This window comes from Siniperca chuatsi, linkage group LG15, assembly GCF_020085105.1.
Source record: "Siniperca chuatsi isolate FFG_IHB_CAS linkage group LG15, ASM2008510v1, whole genome shotgun sequence".
Lineage (NCBI taxonomy): Eukaryota > Metazoa > Chordata > Actinopteri > Centrarchiformes > Sinipercidae > Siniperca > Siniperca chuatsi.
In genome coordinates, this window is record NC_058056.1 from 19,857,495 (window position 1) to 19,879,411 (window position 21,917).

General features: G+C 36.8%; 1 protein-coding gene across 2 annotated transcripts; it reads right to left on the reverse strand.

Moving 5' to 3' along the window:
* Positions 1-1,599: 1,599 nt before the first annotated feature.
* Positions 1,600-21,426, reverse strand: plpp2a (phospholipid phosphatase 2a). Of its 2 annotated transcripts, XM_044167362.1 has the most exons (7): positions 21,213-21,325; positions 21,017-21,098; positions 6,864-7,015; positions 6,472-6,734; positions 5,170-5,227; positions 4,220-4,396; positions 1,600-2,749 (listed from the first exon to the last, which is right to left on the reverse strand). In XM_044167362.1, exons 2-7 carry the CDS (start codon positions 21,075-21,077, stop codon positions 2,600-2,602), a joined length of 861 nt encoding a protein of 286 aa, XP_044023297.1. In that variant the 5' UTR covers positions 21,078-21,098; positions 21,213-21,325; the 3' UTR covers positions 1,600-2,599. The 2 variants fall into 2 exon arrangements, with proteins under 2 accessions (XP_044023297.1, XP_044023296.1); XM_044167361.1 differs by having other exon boundaries at positions 21,017-21,426.
* Between the last annotated feature and the right edge of the window lie 491 nt (positions 21,427-21,917).

Consider the following 21,917-nt stretch of genomic DNA (forward strand, 5'->3'; position numbering starts at 1 on the left):
CAATCTGAAGGACAAAAATGCAACATTAAAGGGCAACACTGACTCATTGAAGCTGCGTCATAATATGTAGCCTTTGTGAGCCTAATTTAAAAAAAAAAAAAGTTTAGTTTGTTAGTCAACTCCTCTGCAGCTTGACGTAATGAAGTAATTTGCGGTGTGAGGGTTGGTACTCTTAGTTGACTCAGATACAAGTTGGCATTTTGAGGGACGAATCTAATTACAGGAACATGCAGAGTTGCAGTGTAATTAAAAAACAAAGCATTCTAAAATTCCCTTTGGATTAATAGCATCTCACTGGATGAGTCAGCACCTAACCATAATGTCAGATTTAAGGAGGGCATTAAAAGTTTGTCTTTAAAGCTGCTCTAATCAATATTTTTATATTAAAAATGGATCAAATGACTGTGTGTAATGTGAAAGGTGTCGCTCATAATGACAAACCCACAGATAATTATCACCTGTCACTGCATTTCCCCTCAAATCTGCACAGCGTTTTAGTGTCTCACAGCTTGTTTTGGTTTATGGCCCCCGCAACTTTGTTTTGGGTCACTCTCACAGCTCTCATCAGGAGTTAGAGACCAAAATAAAGCTAAAAGGAGAGTGAATACTTACGTTCAGCAGGTGGCCAGAAACACGACTCCAAATGAATGCTAATGTTGCTCTGTGTCAGCTGGATGTGTAAAGAAACAACTGTTTGCTAACAAGTTCCTGAAATCCGCTTTATACGGTGATTAGGTCAGTGTTGTATTTACAGCTTGTTGCAACAACCCAAAAAAAAAAACACAAAAAAAAACCCCACCACAACAATTAATGCTGGTTTAAAGAATTGGCTCATCCAAATTACTGTATTTTTAAAAAAAAATTTAAACTATACACAGCAAGGTGCAGTGCCCGAACTGATTCTGGATTTTAGAAGCTGATGATATTTGAGATATTTAACATATTGGCCGATATTCACTTTTTTTAAATAAACAAATATGACAAATTTAACAGCGTATTTAATCAATACATATCTTTTGCATTTCTGTATTAAAATTTCTTGTTGGCTGACATACTGTACACGGCGATGGTGATAATAATATGGACCTAGCCTATTTATCAGTCTAGTTCTAGCAAGTTGTGTGGATTATCCAGTGTAACCAGACACTTTCTCAAAAGATGTTGAACTTTTCCATTTGTGAGTGCCACAATTCACCTCCATTGCATTGGGGCGGAAGCAGATATCTCAAAACCTGGGCAAATTAAACTAAAACTGTCTGTATGACTACATACTAGTAGGGGTACATGGGAAAATGTTTTGTAATATGGTTTAACTGACCCTTTAAAGCAGATCTTGGCATGGTTCTGTTATAAAAGCCCCCCTCATAGTGAGGATCATACCTGTGGACAAGAGAAAACAAAATATTCACAGCTGATCTAGCCAGTGTGATAACTTTGAACCGATTTTTTAAATCACCTCTGACGTGGCCTAACAGCACCATTCCTTTGGCACTGAGGAATCCCACAACCGTCAGCAGCAGGTCCAGACATGAACAATGCACTGTTTTCATCGAGAACACAGCACAGAATAGTTAAATGAAATCAAAAATATTCCCTTGCTTCACCACAAAAGGACTCCTTTGCATTTATTTTTTTGTCCTTTCTGTTTAAGTAAGCACTCAAAAGAAATACTGGCTACAACATGTGCAATAGGTTGCACATGTTATAAAGAGGGAAGGAAGAGGTCCATGAAGATGTTTAGTTTGTGTCAGACTTGAAGTGAATTTGAACAATGTTGCCAGCTCAAAAGGTTGTACTGTAACATCACAGCAAAGTAGTGGTAATACATTCTTAAAAAGGTACACAATTTATTAGATACAGTAGTTATAAGCACAAAATGTTAGTACTATATATAATCATGTATATAGTTAAAGAAGTCCATCGTCACACATGCACATCTTCTAAAGACAGTAAAATATAGAGACATCTGCAGAGAAAAAGGACAGAAGTGTCAGAGACAGGCAGATATAATCTAGCTCCAGTGTAGGTAAAACAAAAGTCTTATCTGACTGCAATAAGCAACAAAGTGGAAAACATTCAGCCTCCAAGGTTTTGTCACTCCATTCAAGGACAAAGAGAAATCTTTGGTTGGTGTTTTTGAGATCTACAGATCTCTTTGCAGTCTTTGCTCACTTTAACTCACAGCATAAATTCTCCCCCACAAATCTGAAACGTTTTTCTCAAATGTAGCGCAGAATTGGGAAAAAACAAACAAACAAAAACATACATCATTGCACAGTTTCGGACACACTTTTACACAAGTACACACACAAAACACACCGCAAATCAATCACACATTTTCATAACACACACCCTTACTAAAATACACACAGATGGTGGAGCTTCTGTTCCAACAGGTTTTGGGAATCTCTTGAGTTTTCATGGCTGTAAAATTGTTGGGAAGCTGTCACAGAGTGGAGCAGGTCTAGTCTGGATTTCCAGGTAGTGGTAACTGCACTGTTTGTTTTTTTCTGTGTAAGGTCCTTTTGGTAACGGAGCTGCTGTTAGAGAGTGTAGGCCCAGGTTAGTAAAAGTATCTGCTGCTGCTGCAGCAAAGAGCTCATACAGGTCCAGAGTAGTTGTAGTGGTTTCCATGCTGCGAGTCGGGAGGCTGCGGGCTCGGTTTGCGTTCAAGGTGTTCATTCTCTGCTGTGTCTGGTCGTGTGCACGGTGGGGAGCGCTGCTTGAAGAAGTCGGACACATATCGGACCTTAAAGAACAGAAGAAGAGTAAAGATCTTAATGTGCTGGTAGTTATCCTACTTACTGTATTGATCAACAGCTTTTACATATACGAAGATGCTCATTTTGTGTTTTTATCTGTTGCACAACTGATAAAACAAACAGCTCATTAAAGCTTTTTTATATTTGCTGCCCTTGGAAATGATGCGTGTAGGAGTGACACAAAAAATAAAACTACATTGTAATGTATTCGAGTCCTGTAATAAATGCTACCTCTGTGAGACTTATTTTTTTAAATATAGCAACTTATACTCAAACTTTGAAGAACTGCTAAATGTCAGAGATGTTGACTCAACTTTGGTCAGTATTTTAGTTGTGTGTGTATTTTTATTTTTTTATATATATATATATTTTATAGACAGACAGACAGACAGATAAGAAATACATTTTTTATATAATACAGCCTAATTCAAAAACACTGCTAAGTACAAAGCTTTAAAAATGTTAAGATGTACCATTAGGTCAACACGCAAACAAATAAAGTAGTTAGTGTTCACAGGCGTTTCTATTTTTCTGGTCACTTTGTACACGTCTGGTTTCTTTTGAATAAATTGAAGATGATTATAGGTTATGTGTTGCTGCATTCCAACACATGCAGCGGCTGCATCCTTCAAAGTCTGCCTTTCATAACCAATTATATGAAGCTAACAAGACCTGTCCCACTTTAAAGGATCTAACAATCAAGAAATGCAGCCCACACAGGTAGTGTGTCTGTAGCCCTCAGAAACCCATAATCCATTGCATGCCAGCTAAGAATGTTTTCCAGGCAGTCTCTCTCAAATCATAGTCAGGAAATGTCACGTGACCACATTAAATTAACTATTTACATTCAGCTGGTCATTGATAAATACATCACATGAAGTAGACCAAAGACAAAAGGAGCTAAAGAATGTGAATAATGAAATTATTTGTTCTTGTTAGTAGCCTAGACATCTTAATCACAAGGTGATTAATAGAAGTTAATGGATATATTTACCATAAACTTCTACACTGTTTGCAAGTTGTGCATCAACTCATACTGGTAACTCATGTATCGTAGAACTCACAAATACCAGTAGAAACTGGTATTTGTGAGTTCTACGATTTACAACTTTGTCGGGCAACTTCCTGCTGGTATTTTGGACTCAACAGGTTGACAAAGATTGCCTAAATGCACCACAAGGTTTGGTCTTTGTAAGGTTAGACTGTTTAATTTGGGGAGGAGGAGGAACAGGCTCAACCAGGCCTTCAGATTCTGAATCGGAACACAAGTAATGACTGTCAAAATAAAGAAAAATACCTTCATTCAAAACCTGGAGAGTTTCAGGTCGCATGTTGTTATAGTCATTTAAACATCCTGCACATGGAGGGCTTTAAAATAACTGCAACCTCAACCAGTTTCAATATTGAAATCAGTCTTTTTCTGTACAAATGCTACAGAAACACATTGTTCTACTCACAGTGAGCACAGCGATCAGAGCTCCCTGCAGCAGCCCCACCAGTACGTCACTCCAGTGATGTTTGTAGTCAGACACACGAGTGTATCCTACATACAGAGAAAACGCCACCAGGAAGAACTGGATGGTTGGTCGAGCCAGTCGCGTCCACTTCCCCTGCATCCGGGCCTGGACGTAGAGCTTCACACACAGAAACACATTCTTGTTTATATAATCAACTGGTGGATGAATTTAAGCCTTTTTTATTAGTAAATTCTGTATATGTATATGTATGAGCCTTTTGTTGATACTGTCAGCCAAATACGCAGTCCAATGTAAATGGTTTATTGGTCTATATCTCTAATATAATTAGACAACTAGCCAAAAAATAATTTACCCTAAAATAAACCAATTAGAGCCTCATAAAAAAATAAATAAATTACATTAATCACAAAATTCTGAGGATAAATAATGGAAAAAACTTTAAATACATTTTTCTGTCTTCTTCTTAAAATTCTGACACAGAAATTCATCTCTAAACACTTTTTGTTCCTAATCCTAAATTTAACTAAACAAACAAATGTGTATGATATGTATATGACAAATATCTCTAATTATATTTTTTACAAAAAAATAATGCTATCTCTTGTTTTTTATATAAAATGTCATCATACAAAGTATGAGTCATGAGAATATACAGTCTTGTGGCTACAGAACAGTGCTGCTATATATAAAAAACAGACTTTAAATGTCTCACTCCTGAACACAGGGACAACAGGGATTAAACCGTTGAATCTGTCATCTTCCGGCCATTGTGCAGTGTGTAGTATTACAACAATGATGTTTTCAAACTGCAGCCGTGCGTCTGTGTTGACCACCCCCCTCCTGTTTTGAGTCACTTGGAGGCGTCTTTGGTAAACAGACATTTCACAGCCATAGAAAGTCTCACGCAACAAGGATGACGACACACTCACCGACAGAAAGAGCATGCAGTACATCCCGAAGGACGAGTGGCCGGAGTAGAACGATAATCTGAGGAGAAAAACGGCAACAGAACACAATTAATGTGCAAAATTCACAATTTTTTTTCCTGCGAATTTCAATAAATATGATAATGAAGTGACGAAGAGTAGGGATTAGAGTCAGACCCATTTATCGCTCTATTGTCCACCTGCAATTTGAATTACACACATTTATGCTAGAATTAATACACCAATTCCTAATTTTATGTGATTCCACTTGTGCATTAACATTGCCATTAAGATTATTATTGTTCTGGATTCCAGTAGGATTTAGTAAACTGGTCCACATTGAGCCTGCTGACAAAACTAAATATCACCTTTAATGCTGAACAATTAGTTGGTCAATTGAATAGTGGATGCTAGTTCTCAAATGTGGAGGTTTGCTTGTTTTCTACACCGTAGATTTAAAGTTTTTGGGTATTGATTGTGAGTCAACGTCAGCAATTTTAAGACAACACTTTGGGTAACTTGTGATAGACATTTGTCATTATTTCTTTTTACATTTTATCTACTTAATAAAACAATTATTTCCTAATGTGGATATCATATCCAAGCCGGTTGAAGAGTGAGATTAAGTTAAGAAAACTGATCCAGGAAATAAAAAAAAAAAAAAGCTATTTTAAGACTTAACGATAATATTATTTCCTGATATCTACTCTTATATCAATTTCAATCTTATAAGAGCAGAATTAATAAACAGGAAATTAATCAACCATTTTTTTTAAATAATAAATTCCTTGTTTAAGTCATTTATCATGCAATGCAGAAAGTTTCGTGCTTCAAGTTCCTCAAATGTGAGGATTTGCTGCTTTTATGTGCTTTATATAATTGCAAATGTAATATTTTTGGGTTTCAGACTGTCAGACAAAACAAGCATTTTGACATCTCCTTGTGCTCTGGGAACTTTTGATTGGCATTTATCACTATCTTTTTACCTTTACAGTATATAGATAAAACAGTTAAATAGATAGGCCTAATGAAAATAGTATTTACCTAAATATATCAGTATGTTGCTCAGCTAATGTCTACATAAAATGTCAGACCTTTCCACCAACTTACTGTATAGCTGGGTTGAAAACAGTCCATTTTAATGATTTTATTGATCAATTGAAAAATGAACTATCAGCAACTTGAATCCAAAAATATTGGTGTCTGCCTTCACTTCCTAATATATAATACTATAATAATAATAATAATAATAATAATAATAATAATAATAATAATAATAATAATTTATAAAGACAGTAATTCCACCTGGATTCAGTCACATTGCGAGGGTTGCCGGTGCAGTTGATCTGCAGCATGTATCCGTTACAGCTGATCGGAGCGCACACGGCTAAGAAGTTCGGACGGGGACGACCTATAGTGAACTTGGCCAGGTCGGTCAGTGATTGGCTGACAGCTGCTCCAAACAGGAAGGTGCCCACCACCTTATAAAGAGCTGACAGGTACTGGTTGAACTGGGAGTTTGAGTGCAGACGCTTTGTGTGCACAAGGTAGGCCTCTCCTGTGGTGATCTGTGGAGTGAATAGAAGAGACTTAATGATGGGTATGTGGTAATGGTCTGTAGTGAAACATAAAGATATCTTTTCAGATTTATTTTTATTACTGCGTAACAACACTGCTCATATGTGTTTGGGACTCACAATGACGATGGAGCAGATGATGGTGACGGCAGCCATGGCGCCATGGGAGATGGTGTCTCTCCTGTAGGGATAGCTGATGCTCTTATCATCACAGTAGATTCCTCGTTGGTACGGACTAAACATCAGCGTCAGGATGGCTGAGGGCAGAGCCGCTGGAGGAACAAGAGACGACAGTGTCCTCTATATTATGAGCACAAAATCCACTCTACGGCTGAAGAAAGTGTGAAATGACAATAATACAATGACCTGATCAAACCTTTCTGATGAACGCATGTAAAAGTAAATATGAATATGAAGTACCTCCACTAAAGCTGTCCACTACATTTGTTATTTTAGTCTTAAAAAATGTTGATACATATTTAATCTGCATCTGGATCTAGATCTCCACCAAATACTGCTAGTTACAGACAATCCCGGGATACATGCACCAGATATTACTCATCCAAGTGCAGCATGTGATGAAAATGTATTAAAATGCCATATTTTTCTGTGTTTTTCAGAAATCCATAAAAAAGATCCTTGGATCTACACCAAAAACAAATCACTGTTTCCACCAAATTTTGTAATTTGTTAGGTTATTGAGATATCCTGCTAACTAAAAAGACAAACAAACAAGCAGGACCGCAAACATAACACACTGCTGGTAATATCACAAGAAAATAGCACTGCATTGAAACAGTAATACTTTAGTCTTTGGGAGCCACACTGTGCTAAGGGCTGGAGGTCCTGAGAGCGGCTTCGACATTCAGCTGCGCATTGACAAGTGAACCGCAACACAATGAGGTGCAGCCCAGGAAACAGCTAAGAACACACTGATGGACTAATCTTTTGGCTTTGGGCAGAAGGCCCAACTCTGCCAAGTAAATTAATTTGTCGTCAGTAGTGCTCAGTGGCAGCAACTTTACAGAGGGGCCGCCTGTCGCCATGGAAATACACGGGACAGGACAGCCATAACCTTTGACATCGGAGCACCGTTTACACAGTGAAGGGCCTGGGAGTTTAGGATTGAACTAGGACACACACTCACATACATACAAAGATCTGCACCACTACATGCAAACAGGCTCATACGCACACCCCTGACAAATAAAACTGGGTCTATAACCTACAGAGGTTAAAAAAAAAAGTATGTATTTATAAGTCTGTAATGACAAATAGCTGTGTGTGTACAACAGACACAAATTTTGGTTTTACAGTTTTTTCTGCAAGTGCAAACAAAAGACTCAGATTTATGTGCTTCCGCTGCTGCTGTGACACTGTTAACTCTGTCTCTTAAATCTGACCAGGGACAATAGTCCAATCTTCAGGGCTGATGTCATGAACCCTCTAGAATACAACTGTTAAACTAAATAGTTTTCCTGTTTTCAAGAACTCCTCGCTGAACTGCAGAGGCCCGAGGTGGAAGAAGTACTCAGATCTTTGTACTTAAGTAAGAGTAGCAATACCACAGTGTAGAAATACTCTGCTACAAGTAAAAGTCATAACATATTAGAATAAAAATATACTTGAAGTACCAAAAGTAGAAGTACTCGTTAGTAGAAGTGCTACCAAGGCTTATATTATTGATAAGCATAATTTATCTATATGTAATGACACCTATACAACTGCTTTGGTACACTGAGCTAAATATATATATTTTTAACAAGGACAAATATAGTTAATAAAATAGCAAAATAGGGCTGAAACCAACCATTATTTTCATTACTGATTACTTTATCAGTTAGTTTTAAGATTAACTGATTATTCGCCGAGTCTACAAAATGTCAGAAAACGTTGAAACATGCCTATCACAATTTCCCAGTGCCAAAGGTGACATCTTCAAATTGGTTGTTTTATCCAGGCAGTTGCCCAAAAACCCAAAGAAATTAAATTTATATTAATGTAAAATGAAAAGCAGCACATTTGAGCAATAAATAATGTTTAGCATTTTTGCTTGATGGACTTTAGATTAATTGAGTAATTGTTTCAGTGCTAAAGGAAGATATGAGTGATTTATGGTGTTTGTTTTTATAAGCTATAAGTATTTTAATTTTTTGCACAGCGGCCAGCATACTAGGATGTGCAGTATCAGCATTTGGCTTTAACTTTACTTTTTTTGCCTGAAGGAAAAAAATTGATCTATCAGTGGGTTTATTCTAATTTGTAGTATTTTTATGTTTTCCAGGTCCTTGTTGAACATGCTGGCCGTTGGAAAGCTGATGAGGATCCACTGCCTTTGCTGGAAGTCTACACTGTGGCCTTCCTCAGGTTTGCTAAGGCCGCCTCCTGTCTCTCCTCCGAATGTGAAAACGTGCCACTCCTACTTGAAAAGTTAGCACTGTGAGTAGAAACTCTGACATGGGTGTCACTGGAAATACGATTTCTTAAAATCCTGTATTATTTTTCTTATTCTTTCAAACAGCATCTTTACTATGAACTTGACCTGTAACTACATGTTACACATTAAGAAATATAATGCTCAAATTGTATTTTGGGGAAAGCATCTTCATTAAGTCTTAACTTTCCTGTATTAGTGTGAAGTTGGCAAAGAATGGCTTTCAGGTTTTGGATGTGCACATAATATCAGTGGTGGAAGAAGTACTTATAATAAATTTACTTAAGTAAAAGTAGTAATACCACAGTGTAGAGATACTTTGTTACAAGTAAAAGTTCTGCATTAAAAAGATTTACTTGAGTAAAAGTACAAAAGTATTCGCATCAAAATATATACTTACAGTACCATGCAGAATAGCCCATTTCAGAATAATATATATTATATATTATAAATATCGCTGCATTAATGTGTACATCACTTCAATGTTGAAGCTGGTAAAGGTGAATTTTAAATACTTTATATACTGCTGGGTAGTTTGTGAATTTCTCCCTGGGGATCAATAAAGATTTTATCTTAACTATAATATTACATCATGATTTATTTGTTGATTATATTTTTTATTATTAATCTGATTAATCTGCAAAATAATTAGTAATTCAAGTTATCAAAATAAATGTAGTGGAGTAAAAAGTACAATATTTGCCTCTGAGATGTAGTGTAGTAGAAGTATAAAGTAGCAGAAAATACTCAATACGCAATACTCAAGTCAAGTACAAGTACCTCAAAATTGCACTTGTAAATGTACTCAGTTACTTTGCACCACTGGCTGAAGCTAATAAACGTGAGGAATGGATGGTGTTTGTTTTTGCAAGCGGTTGATGTATATTCATTGGGTAATGCCAAGTAGAATGTGTGTGACCGTCACACACTCACACACAGAAAGGAAAACATGTTCCAGACTGGTAATTTGGGGAAGGTAATTCCAACACGATGTCATGTGTACTAATGCGGATGTCTACAGGTCAGGAGTGTGAGGTCATACACACTGTGGCTGCCTGTCAGGTGTGAACATTTACAGCCAATGTTTTCTCTTCTCTGCTTCTTACTACGTGCAAGAATATTAATGTACAACACTGTAAGTATGAATAAACTTTGGTTTAGATAAGTTTAGGTAAGATATATCAGGCTTTGGCTACACTACTTGTTAGTAGGATCAATTCATTGTTGGTTTTGGGTGTTTCATTGGGATTTGTTGACAATAAGAAAAATAAAGAATATCACCAGACTTTTCCTCTAACAGGTTTAAGAGCTGCAAAGCTTCAAAACAAGGAACAAAGATTGTGTAATTTAGATAAATCAAAAGGAAAAAAAGCAACATATTTCAACCCATCTAACCCTCAGACAGTGTGAAATGGCAGAATCCTCCACACTATATGGATCCTAGAATGGAGACAGACTTCAATGGATATATGTTGAAAAACATCCTTAATCTAGGAAAACCAGCCCACATTGACATGAACTACTGACTAACAGTTCTGTGCATATTTACAGAGCAACAGTTGATTTAATCTCTGAGGCATGTAAGAGAAACACACTCACATTGCCATTTGATACATTGTTACTGTATCTATAATATTGATTATAGCCGCTTTAAACCTCTCAGAATCCCATGTTTGTTTATGTTGCTTTGTGTATTTCCTGGTGTGTTGCAGTACATGCACAATATAAGCAACACCTTGTGTGTGTGTGTGTGTGTGTGTGTGTGTGTGTGTGTGTGTGTGTATATATATATATATATATATATATATATATATATATATATATATATATATATATATATATATATATATATATATATATATATATATATATATATATATATATATATATATATATATATATATATATATATATATATATATATATATATATATATATATATATATATATATATATATATATATATATATATATATATATACACACACACATACATATATGCACACACACACAAACATGGGATTCTGAGAGGTTTAAAGCGGCTAATATAATATAATATCTTTTTTTTCAGTCTGCTTCCACCCACTAGTTTGTCACTACACACTACCTGAGGAACACACACAGACTGCAATGCCTAATGTAAAATTTGTTCCATTTTCTGAACAAGTGCCAGTAATGATCTTTGATGACAAGCAGTTTGCTCATTAAAGAGAATTTATTTCCTTTAAAAAGGAAGCCCTGCTTTTGTTCTTCACATCTCCGAGTTCATTATTCCAGCAGGCCAAGCATGCTCTCAGCGTCTCTTTGAAGTGAGACCCAACCATTGTTTATTCTGCAGGGTGCAAGGATAATAAGAGACTGCCTGTTTGACATAAGTCTCTGGGGGCTACAAACTGCAGGGTGGAGATGTGAGTGGACAGTGGCCTTGAAAACACACACACACACACACACACACTATGCTTATTCAACAACAGAATCAGTGAGGAAGTCAATTCCCCTTCGTATCAAACATGCTCCAACAGCCTCTGGGAGCCAAGTCCATGGAGAGTTGCTATTATCTGAGTGGGACTGACTGTTTTTATCTGCTCTATTATTCCAGGAGGTGTAGTATGTTGTTATAGGCCTGTGCTTGTGGGGCGGCCTCTCCTCCCAGAGGCTGGGTTGAGCTGAGAGGACAGAGGCTCATTCCCCTAATTTACTCAAAATAATAAAAATAAAAACAAACCCTGCAGTCTTTCCTTTCCTTCCAAGAGAAAAACTCATTCAAACTCTCCTTCATCAACCTGTTCATGTAGCAGAACTAGAAAGAGAATTTCTTGCCATAAACCAAGACATGCTTTCATGTACGAAAACATTTCACTGCTTTTTCTAGATCAGAGTATTTTTCACTTTATTTAGGTGATATCTTATCAGTAACTAATTGTTCCATGTACTGTGTATAAGTACTTTTTTAAGTGTATTTAATTTATTCATCGAATGTATGTTTGTGTACATGCTTTACCCACATTTTGTGATAAGAATACATAACAGAGCTCACCATTCTGAGATGCATTACTGGGAAATAACCACTGTAATTACTGTACTTAAAAGGAACAGTTTGACATTTTGATAAAATATATTTATTTGCTTCCATGGCAAGAGTTAGATGAGAAGATTGATGTCTGTAAGTCGCGTTAAGTACAGAGCTGGAGTCAGGATGTGGTTAGCCTAGCGTAGCATAAAGACTGGAGGCAGGGGAAAACAGCTAGACTGGCTCTGTCCAAAGTGAAAAAATACTCCTAGCAACATCTCCATTTCCTTCTTCTTTACATTATGTATCTTGTTTGTTTAACCTATACATAAACGGAAATGTAAAAACAATGTGGTTTTAAGGGACTTACGTTTTCAACAGTTTATTCATCTGCCCAGAACTTTCTGTGATATCAGTAAGTCATTCTTTTCATTGCATTTACTGTATTACTACTTGTGTCTTAATTTTATTAATAACTTGTATGTTTATGTCTATGCTTTGGCAGAAGAAAACGGCCAAACGTACAACAGAGGTCACCACAGACAGAACTCACCATTATCTGAGACACATTAACGGGAAATAACTTTTTTAGTTTTCCTTTATTTAATCAGTAAGTCTAATTGAGATTTACCAGAGACCTGAGATCACGGTCACAAATATAATTTAAAATATCAGCAAGTAGAACTTTAAAGAAACTGAACATAGAGTGTCTCTAACTTCAGTTTGTTTTAAAGTCCATTCCAGTATTAAAAAAGGTGCATAGCAATATCAAATTTATTTATATAGCACATTAAAAAAACAACAACCCTCCGTGGAAGGGGACCTGCTCCCTCTGTAGATATAAAGGGCTTATTCTAAAGTAATGAAAACACAACGATTCTTATTTTCAGGTGATTATACACTAATGAAAACCTACGTATAAATATTATATTCTATTTCTGCCAATAGCTTCTCCTAAACATTACACACTGGACCTTTAAGTACAGAGCTGAAGCCGAGAGACGATTAGCTTAGTATCAAGACTGGAAGCAGGGGGAAACAGCTAGCCTGGTTCTCTCCAAAGTCTAAAACTCACCAATTAACACATTGTGTCTTGTTTGTTTAACCTGTTCTTAGTGAAAAGCAGCCAGGCACAGTGACATTCCTGAGTCTTGTTGTCACAGTGAAGTTGCCAGACAACCAGCGTGGGGCCGGTCCCGATGAAAATTGGCAGGGCCGAATTTTGTTCCCAGTCTGACCCTGTACTTATACATCACATAGTTTAGGCTAATAGCTGTCAGTTACTTGTTGCTTTGCAGGTTGGAGATTTTACTTTTTTAAATCTCATGTTTAAAGTAAAGTCTTGTATCTCCAAAATGTCAACTTTTCAGGAACTCACCAGAAAAATAGCTTTATTGCAGCTTAGTGACAAAATGCATTTTAGACATTAAGTTTTAAAGTATATTCTAATCCTGTGCGAGACTCTCTTTCCTTTCTTATCACCTGCTTCCTTCCTTCCTTGCCCCAAATCCCTCCTCAGATCATTCCTTTCCTTCTTTAACTGATCTGAAAATTCCCACAACTGGAGGTTTTTATCTGAAAGTGAAACTAAACTCAGTCTTCTGCACTCTCTGTACTGACTTATGAGTTTTTATTATTCTGTGGTATGTTTTACTTTTGCTACAGTAAAGCATTTGAGTACAACTGAAAAAGAGATGTGGTGGACTGTAACAGCTTGTATCATCCTACTCTGACATTTTACATGTAGCTGTTGAGTTTTTTTCTCTCCCTTTTCCACTGTCTCGATAAACTTTTACAGCTGCAGAACAATGTAGAAACTAGTTCCAACCTCTTATTCAAAAGAGGCACGCACACAAACTTTTTGCTGAATTTTTGTCTTCAGTAACAAAATGTCCGCAGGAGAGATAAAAAAGGAAGAGGGGAAAGTATTGTCTTACACTTTCACAATCTCCTCTGGCAATAGCGCAGCCCTGATTCCACTTTGTGAAAATAAACATGATGGAATTTGGGATCAGGCACAAGCACAACTTCCCTTGACCTCTGACCCAGCAGGAAGTGGGAAGTGTTCCTGTTATTCAGCCCTCAAGATGAGTGGCTCAGGACCACAAATAACTGAGACTTTGATAGGAAAGAGGTTACAGTGTTGTAGGTGAACATTTGTTTGAGGTCTGCATGTCAAATCTCAGCAGACGACTGAGATGTGTGCATCAGTTTGTTAGCTAACAGGGATTCGTGACTAGTGTTCCACATCACACTGACGTGCTCAGAAAACCTATATTTAACTCGTGAAGATCTTTCTTTGGTTTATTTTGGCTATATCTTTGATGCTTTGGGGTGTTAATCTTCTATTAAATCCAGGAAAACTGTCATTGGAAAGAAAGTGCATCATTTCCTGTGAGGCCAGGGATTTTTCCTGGGAAAGTCCTACATGACACTGGATGATAAAAATCTTTTTGCTTGTACCAAAGCACCAATATACCAATATACTTCCTGTTTTGTCTGATCTTGTGTCATGCATTACTCTTTTACCTTATGCTGTTTGTCAAAACTTGACATTTATTGGTCAGATAGAATCTAACTGGTTACTTGGCCAAAGTCAAATATTAATACAGTGTCACTGGCTGAGACCAAAGAATATGTGATGTCCATTACAATGGACGCTGGGTCTGAAGGGATTAAACAGTTATACTACATGTTCTTTGTGTTGGATTGTACCCCGGTATGACTGAATTGTCTTGCCAAGGAGGAGGTTATGTTTTTGATTAATTTGTCAGCTTTTTAGTTCATGAATCCAGATCCTGTAATTAAAAAAAAAAAAAGTCATTTTCCAAATATGTCTGTTTCTCATTAAAGTACTGCACTTGAATGAGAAAGAATCTGGCACACATGTGTCCCATGATTAATGCAGGTTCTACATTTCTATTATTAATGCACATTTAAAAAAGGATTATGTGATTGTCCTTGTTGGAGGTATTTTCACGACTTTGTAGTTTGCATCATGTTCAAGAAGTCTATAATTAAAACAATAAATTCTGCAGACCATTGAAGCTCATATTTTACTGAAGTGTGCTAAGTAACAGTAAAAAACAGACTTTGACCTTTAAATCAAAGAAAACAGAAATAATTCTTCCTCATGAGAAATCCACAACAGTACTGAAAAGGGCTTCTGAAACTGCCGGGGATATTCTCTCTCTCTCTCTCTCTCTCTCTCTCTCACTCTCAGTTTTCACACAGAAATGTCAGGGAGCAGAAGTCAGCACTTGACTTTGACACATTTGGCAGAAGCAGATACTGTGTGAATGTGTGTGTACGTCTGTGTGTGTGTGTGTGTGTGTGTGTGCTCACATGTGTCAATGAAACAGTTGGAGGAGCATCGCAAACATGTCAGCAAAATGTTAAAATGGCAGATAAATAACATTCTGCAGAGACAAACAGCAGCACTTTTAAATCCTAAATCTAGTAACGACTTGTAAGAGTGAGGATGTATTCATACCTACACAAGCAACAAACACTTTCATTTCCTCTTTGCTGATTTTCACATAAAGAAAAAAAGTTTATTTAGTGTCAGCACTGACCATTGCCAAGTCATTCTATACATACACTATACAAAAAATTCATTTGCAACTTTTTTGATATTTGAATTAATTGATTAATTTAAGTCATTTTTTTCAATGGTTCCAGCTTCTTAAATGTAAATATTTGATGTTTAATGTTCTATGATAGTAAACTGAATATTTTTTGGTTTTGGGCTGTTGGTTTGACAAAACACCTTGGACCTTGTGATAGACATTTTGCTATTTCATGACTATCTATAGACCAAGCAATCAATTAAATCATGCACCACTTTCCATGGTAGGTTTACTTACCATGCAACAGTAGATTTAGATAACAATTAACACTAATAACATGACATAACTGTCTCACCCAACTCTGTCCTGCACTAACATCCTGTTTTAGTCAGAAATACATTAAACAAACAAGTTACTTTCAAGATGCTTTATGTTACTGTCAACACGTTAAGTAGTTTTTATAATCCAGAAAATAAAATGGATAAAACATAACTTCTTGATGCTAAAATAAATAATGAATGCTTAAAAGGCTTTAAAGTGGGGACAGTGAGATATACACTGCTGATAACTACTGTAATTGATGTTACATAGCAGATTTTCTTACTTATTAAGGATATTACAGTTAACTCAGAGTTGTGAGTCATTCAAAGCTCACAAAATAGTGCTGAACTGTCTGAGATCATCTGACTGATGTGAATTTTTAGAATGACTAGTATTTGCTTTTTTTTGATCTGCACCTCTGAGTTCTCCTGACACCAAACCTGCGACAAAAATGATCTGTGAACACATTATAGACCCTTTTATCCCATTAGACAGGTTTAGACCACATAATGAGTGCTACAAATGAAGTGAAATTATTAGAAATCTAATTTGTGCTGCTACTTCATGTGAGAATGAACAGAATCTGGAACAAAACAAGGCCACTTAACCGAAACAAAAATGAGTTACCAGAGTCATAAAAAGTAATTAAACAGTTATGGCGAAACTAATATCCCAGTGACCTCTGTAGATAAAAGTGCAGCACCAGCTGGGCTTGGTCTTGTTGACAGGCAGCAGGAAAGACTGTACATTACGAGACACTGAAGAGCTGCAAACACCATTAAAACTGAGACACGCAGGATTAAAACAGTGTCACAGCTGAAAGCAATGAGTTCAGACAGTTTCTTCAGATGGATTTGGAACAGAAGGTTAACAGAATAGTGATGGTTAATAATTTAAGTAAATGGCTTAGTTGTTTTCATGCCAATACCACTCTCACCTGTCAGTTAAATATGAAGCTACTGTCAGGAGAAGGGTAGCTTTGCTTTGCTTTGCTTAGCTTAGCACAAAGACTGGAAACTGGGGGAAACAGTTATGCTGTTCATGCTAGCTAATCAGCTTCCAGCTCTGGCTACAGCCAAGAAATACTCCACCTCATAAATCCCTGAAAAACCATATGTTGTTTTTACACTTGGGTTTTTGTACGAATTAAAAAGAATACAACATGTTAATTAGTGAGCTTTAGAGGACCTGATAGGTTTTTGGTTTTTTTTGTTTTAGGTTTTGTTACCTTCAGACAGAGCTAGGTTAGCCCTTTTTTCCAGGTTTTATGTTAAGCTAAGCTAACCAGCTGCTGGCTGTAGCCTCATATTTAGCATACAGACATGAGTGACAAGATCAATATCACAAAAACTTGATTTTACTCACTTATAAACTGATATTGCTTTGTGAAAGTAAATGTATATAACCTGGACAGAGTCCAGATACACTGCATGTAAGAAAAAAAATGGAGACTGGAGAAAAAGTGAAACCAAAAGATGAACAGAGCAGCCTGTTAATTTTTACGATCTTGATAATTTTACTGAGAGAGAAATATAACTGTAGCCTGAATTTCATAACGAACAGTGTAACAACAGACATTCTGCTGGGTGGCATCTGTCTGTGTCTAAGTGAGGTCTGGGTGTGCAGCATTGTGTGTGTGTGTGTGTGTGTTTACAAGTTGTGCTGTATCCGCTGTGTGCTGTGGTAACAAATAATGGCAGGATGGACGTTTGACTACAGAGGGGAAGAGGTAGAAATAAAACACTGAGCAGAATCACAGATCAGTTACAATCTGGACACTCAGCACATTCCTGCTGTGTCACACACACACACACACACACACACACCTTTTCTAAATGAGGGGGGAATCAAACATGATGATAGTTTACCATCCACACACACACACACAGCAGATCACTGTTCTTGAGATGAAAAGAAACAAAAAGCAACAAGGGAGTAGAAAAATGAAGATGCAAATATTAAAAGATTAGACACGGAGATGAAGTGTTAGTTTGTATAGCGAGATAGGCCCATTTTCGTAAACCCGGTTATGAAAACTTAATACAAAAGTGGGCAAAGCAGTAACATACAAAATAAAAAATACAATTAAAAAAAAGAAAATACTACACATTTGAGAAACTGAAACCATCAAATATTGACATTTTTGCTTGAAAACTGACTTAATTGATTATCAAAAAAGTTCTAATCGACTACTCGTTGCAGCTCTAGTTTGGTCATCATTCACACTACAAATCATCTTTAAAAGTATTTCCTTAAGCACAGATAGTGATCTCTACATTATATTGTTACATGTGTTGATAGTGAGGTGTATTTCTTTATTGTTTATTAGTACTGGCAATTTTATCTTTAAAAACTTTCTCAATTGAATTTACAGGAAATGTACATTATGATGAGATAAATCGCCACTGTGACAGCAGGTTTGATTTTATCAGCCACCTCTAATCAGTGACTCATACAAAAATGATTCAGAGCACAAATCTTAAAACTTATGCTTTCACTTTTTAAAAAGGATGATGATTAACTTTCACATCTCTGACAAAAATCTCACAGGTCACACACATACTTTTACATCCCTGACACACCACAGTTTTGAGATGATATATACATCAACTTCAAGCTTAGTCAGCAAAAGAAATTGTTGTTGAAAGAAGTTGATGGGTCATTAATCATCGCTGATTTCACAACTGTATTCTTTAAGGTTGAACAAGCACTTACTTTTAACAGTTCTTTCTGCATGATTGCATTGATCCAGAGAATGAAAGACTGTCTCCTTGACTAAGCTAATTAATAGGTCCTAGAAATCCTCATTGTTACTCACATTTATGCCAGTCTTATTCCCCAGAAAGAAAATCTTGGTAAAAACCTTTCTTTGAGTTCATCCCTAAAGCCAGTGGTGGTGGTGGTGGAAGTATTCAGATAATTTACTGAAGTTAAAGTATGATTACCACACTGTGAAAATACTCTGTAAGGAAAAGTCCTGCATTGAAAATGTTACTTAAGTGTAATCAGGAAAATGTACTTAAAGTATTAAACGTAAAAGTACTTAATGCATTGAGTGATACCTGTCACAATTACCCAGAGCCCAAAGTGACACCTTCACAGTGTTTGTTTTGTCCAACCAACAGTCCAAACCTCAAAATGATTAAAAATACATTTAAATTATTAAAATAATTCAAAGAAAAATTAGAAAATCTTCACGTGTGAAGCTGGAAGCATGAAATTTTAAAACAAAACATCATATTTTATAAGCTCTTCATATGTTTTGTGTGCAAAAATTTGTAAAGTAAGTTATGTAGAATGAATAAACTATAATCCAAACACTCCAAAGCTATAATGATGATAAGTAGTAACTAAAGCTGTGAAATAATAGCGAAGTAAAATGTATATTTCCCTCTGAAATGTAGAGGAGTAGAAGTAGAAAGTAGCATGAAAAGAAAAGACTCAAGTAAAAGTAAGTATCTCAAATTGGTGTGTAGTGCCGTACTTGAGTAAATGTACTTAGTTACATTCCACCACTGCCTAAAGCTTAAGACTCTTTTATTCCTCTCAAAGTGGACATGCATGGCATTGAGTGGACTCCTCGTCGTCAGGTGTGCCCACACATGAACATACATTTTGAACGCTGAGGGGGTTGAACAGCAGAACGGTCCTTATCATTTCTCCCTGTCGGTCACCAGATGTGTCCACTCACACAAACACACAAATGTTGTAACCTTCAGTGTTTCTTGCTGCCTTCGCTGGGATTCCACTGCAGGCAAGTTCTAGTTTAACCCCATATATCACCCCTACAAACATCTACAGAAAATAAACTCAGTGAGAAATTAACATCCCTGTCACCCTCCCTTCTTCCATCATCTCAACTACAACCTCTGTCAGCCTCGTGGTGACAGAAATGTGAGCAGATGTGACACAAACAGCTGGAAGATGTCAATTCTGTTAATGGCTTTGTGTGTCGTCTCAAGTCCAGAGCAAGTTGCAACAAGCAGTTTTGTTACTTGTACAATATTCACACATACACACCAAAGAGCCCACTCTCAACACACACACAGGTCTCCAGTTTCCAAAACAGGATTTTAACTGACACACAGAGAGAGATTCATTGGCAGTGATCTTGCTCTTCCTCCTAACCTTGAAGTTTAAAAAAGAAAAAAGGGCAACATGGAGCAGGAAGAAAAATACGCAGAAAGAATGAATGCATTCGCAGAGTTAGGAAATTATTTGTCAAAGAAACAAAAGAGACAGCTGGAAATGTACAAACATACAGCCAAACTGCACTTTGTGGTTACATCCACGCAATCTATGGGCTGTCAAAACAGGATTAATTAAAATTGTTCCCCTCAGCAAATCAGCACTTTGAAAGCCAGATAGTGAGATAAGATAGGATGTGTCCTATCTGAACCCAAATGATTTCAGTAAAGAAATCACTTCAGTGATACATCCAGAGGCTAACTAAAGTCCCAGCAGCATTCATTCACAATTGGGAAAGGCTCTGTTTGGCCTGTTTGAACAAGATAGAGTCCTATGATGACTTGCAATGTTTCATTGTACAGCTGAGTGTACAATCACTGCCTAATAGTGAGTCTACTATGGTCTGTTTGCACCAGAATATTGTGCAAGCTACAATCTTTCAATGTTAAGCATTTTTAAACAGGTGTCACTCACTTATTCTAATCTTGCAGAAAGACCCATGAAGCAACAAGTGGATTATCTGTTCTATATCTAATACATGGTGTGTGTGTGTGTGTGTGTGTGTGTGTGTGTGTGTGTGTGTGTTAGGCAATCCCATGCGTCACCGTCTAAATGTTTTAATAAAAGCTGTTTTTCTTATCATATTTCTAATTCAGCCGCACAAAATCACAAGTTAAGGCACAACGACAGAAACTGATCAAATGTTCAGCCATATTGTCAGGAGGAGGGGAGAACATGGGGAGTCACTCACCGACAGAGACACAAAGAATATCCGCCACGATTAGAATCAGCTTCTTTCCTTGCTCTGTCATGTTTCCTCCGATGCGGCTTCACTTTCATAAATAAATCGTGTTAAAAAAATAAATAAAAAAAGCACAGAGTAGAGTTGTAATCTAAGGAACACCTGGAGTTACTTTGGAAAAAAAGTGCTATAAGGACAAGTAGACCTGCTCGTTCTTCCGGCTCCGCTCCTTTCTGTACCTGTTGGCCCGGCTGCCTGTCTGTACACTGCGCTGCTGTTTCAGGTGAGCAGCAGAGGACGCATCGCGCTGCGTCCTGTCTGTCCTGCCTTTTTACGCATGGGGGCTCACAAAGCGGGCTCACAAAGGATTTGGTTTCCCGAAATCGTCACTGGGAAGAAAAATTCCCCCTTTCTCTTTATTTTCGTTTTCTCTGCTTCGCCCTCTGGATTTATGCTGTCAAATCCAAGCGGTGAAATTGACCACGTGGTTAACTTTTCCATCTCAAAAACCTCAGAGTATGATAGTATTTTAACAGAGGTCTCCAACTTGTAGGGACAACTATACATTGCCAGATGAAAGCGTTAGATTCCCACTGGGAACAAAAAGTATTTAAAGGCTACTGACACTGTATTGATTTGAGATTAAAGTGTTTACCAAACTGATGAAAAACATGCATTTTCAGATAGAGAGCTATCACTTATTTATGTCCATATTATGGAAGCCTTTTTCCGCCAAGAAAAGAAAATTTAAAAACGGCTCAATGTAGCGATGTGAAGTCCAAATTTTGGTTTACAATCTCAAATTTGGACTTAAAACACACTTTTGACCATCTCATGATTCCGACTTAGTATATCACAGTTTTGATTAAAGTCAAAACTCTTCAATCTGACAATGTTAGTTTTTTCAACC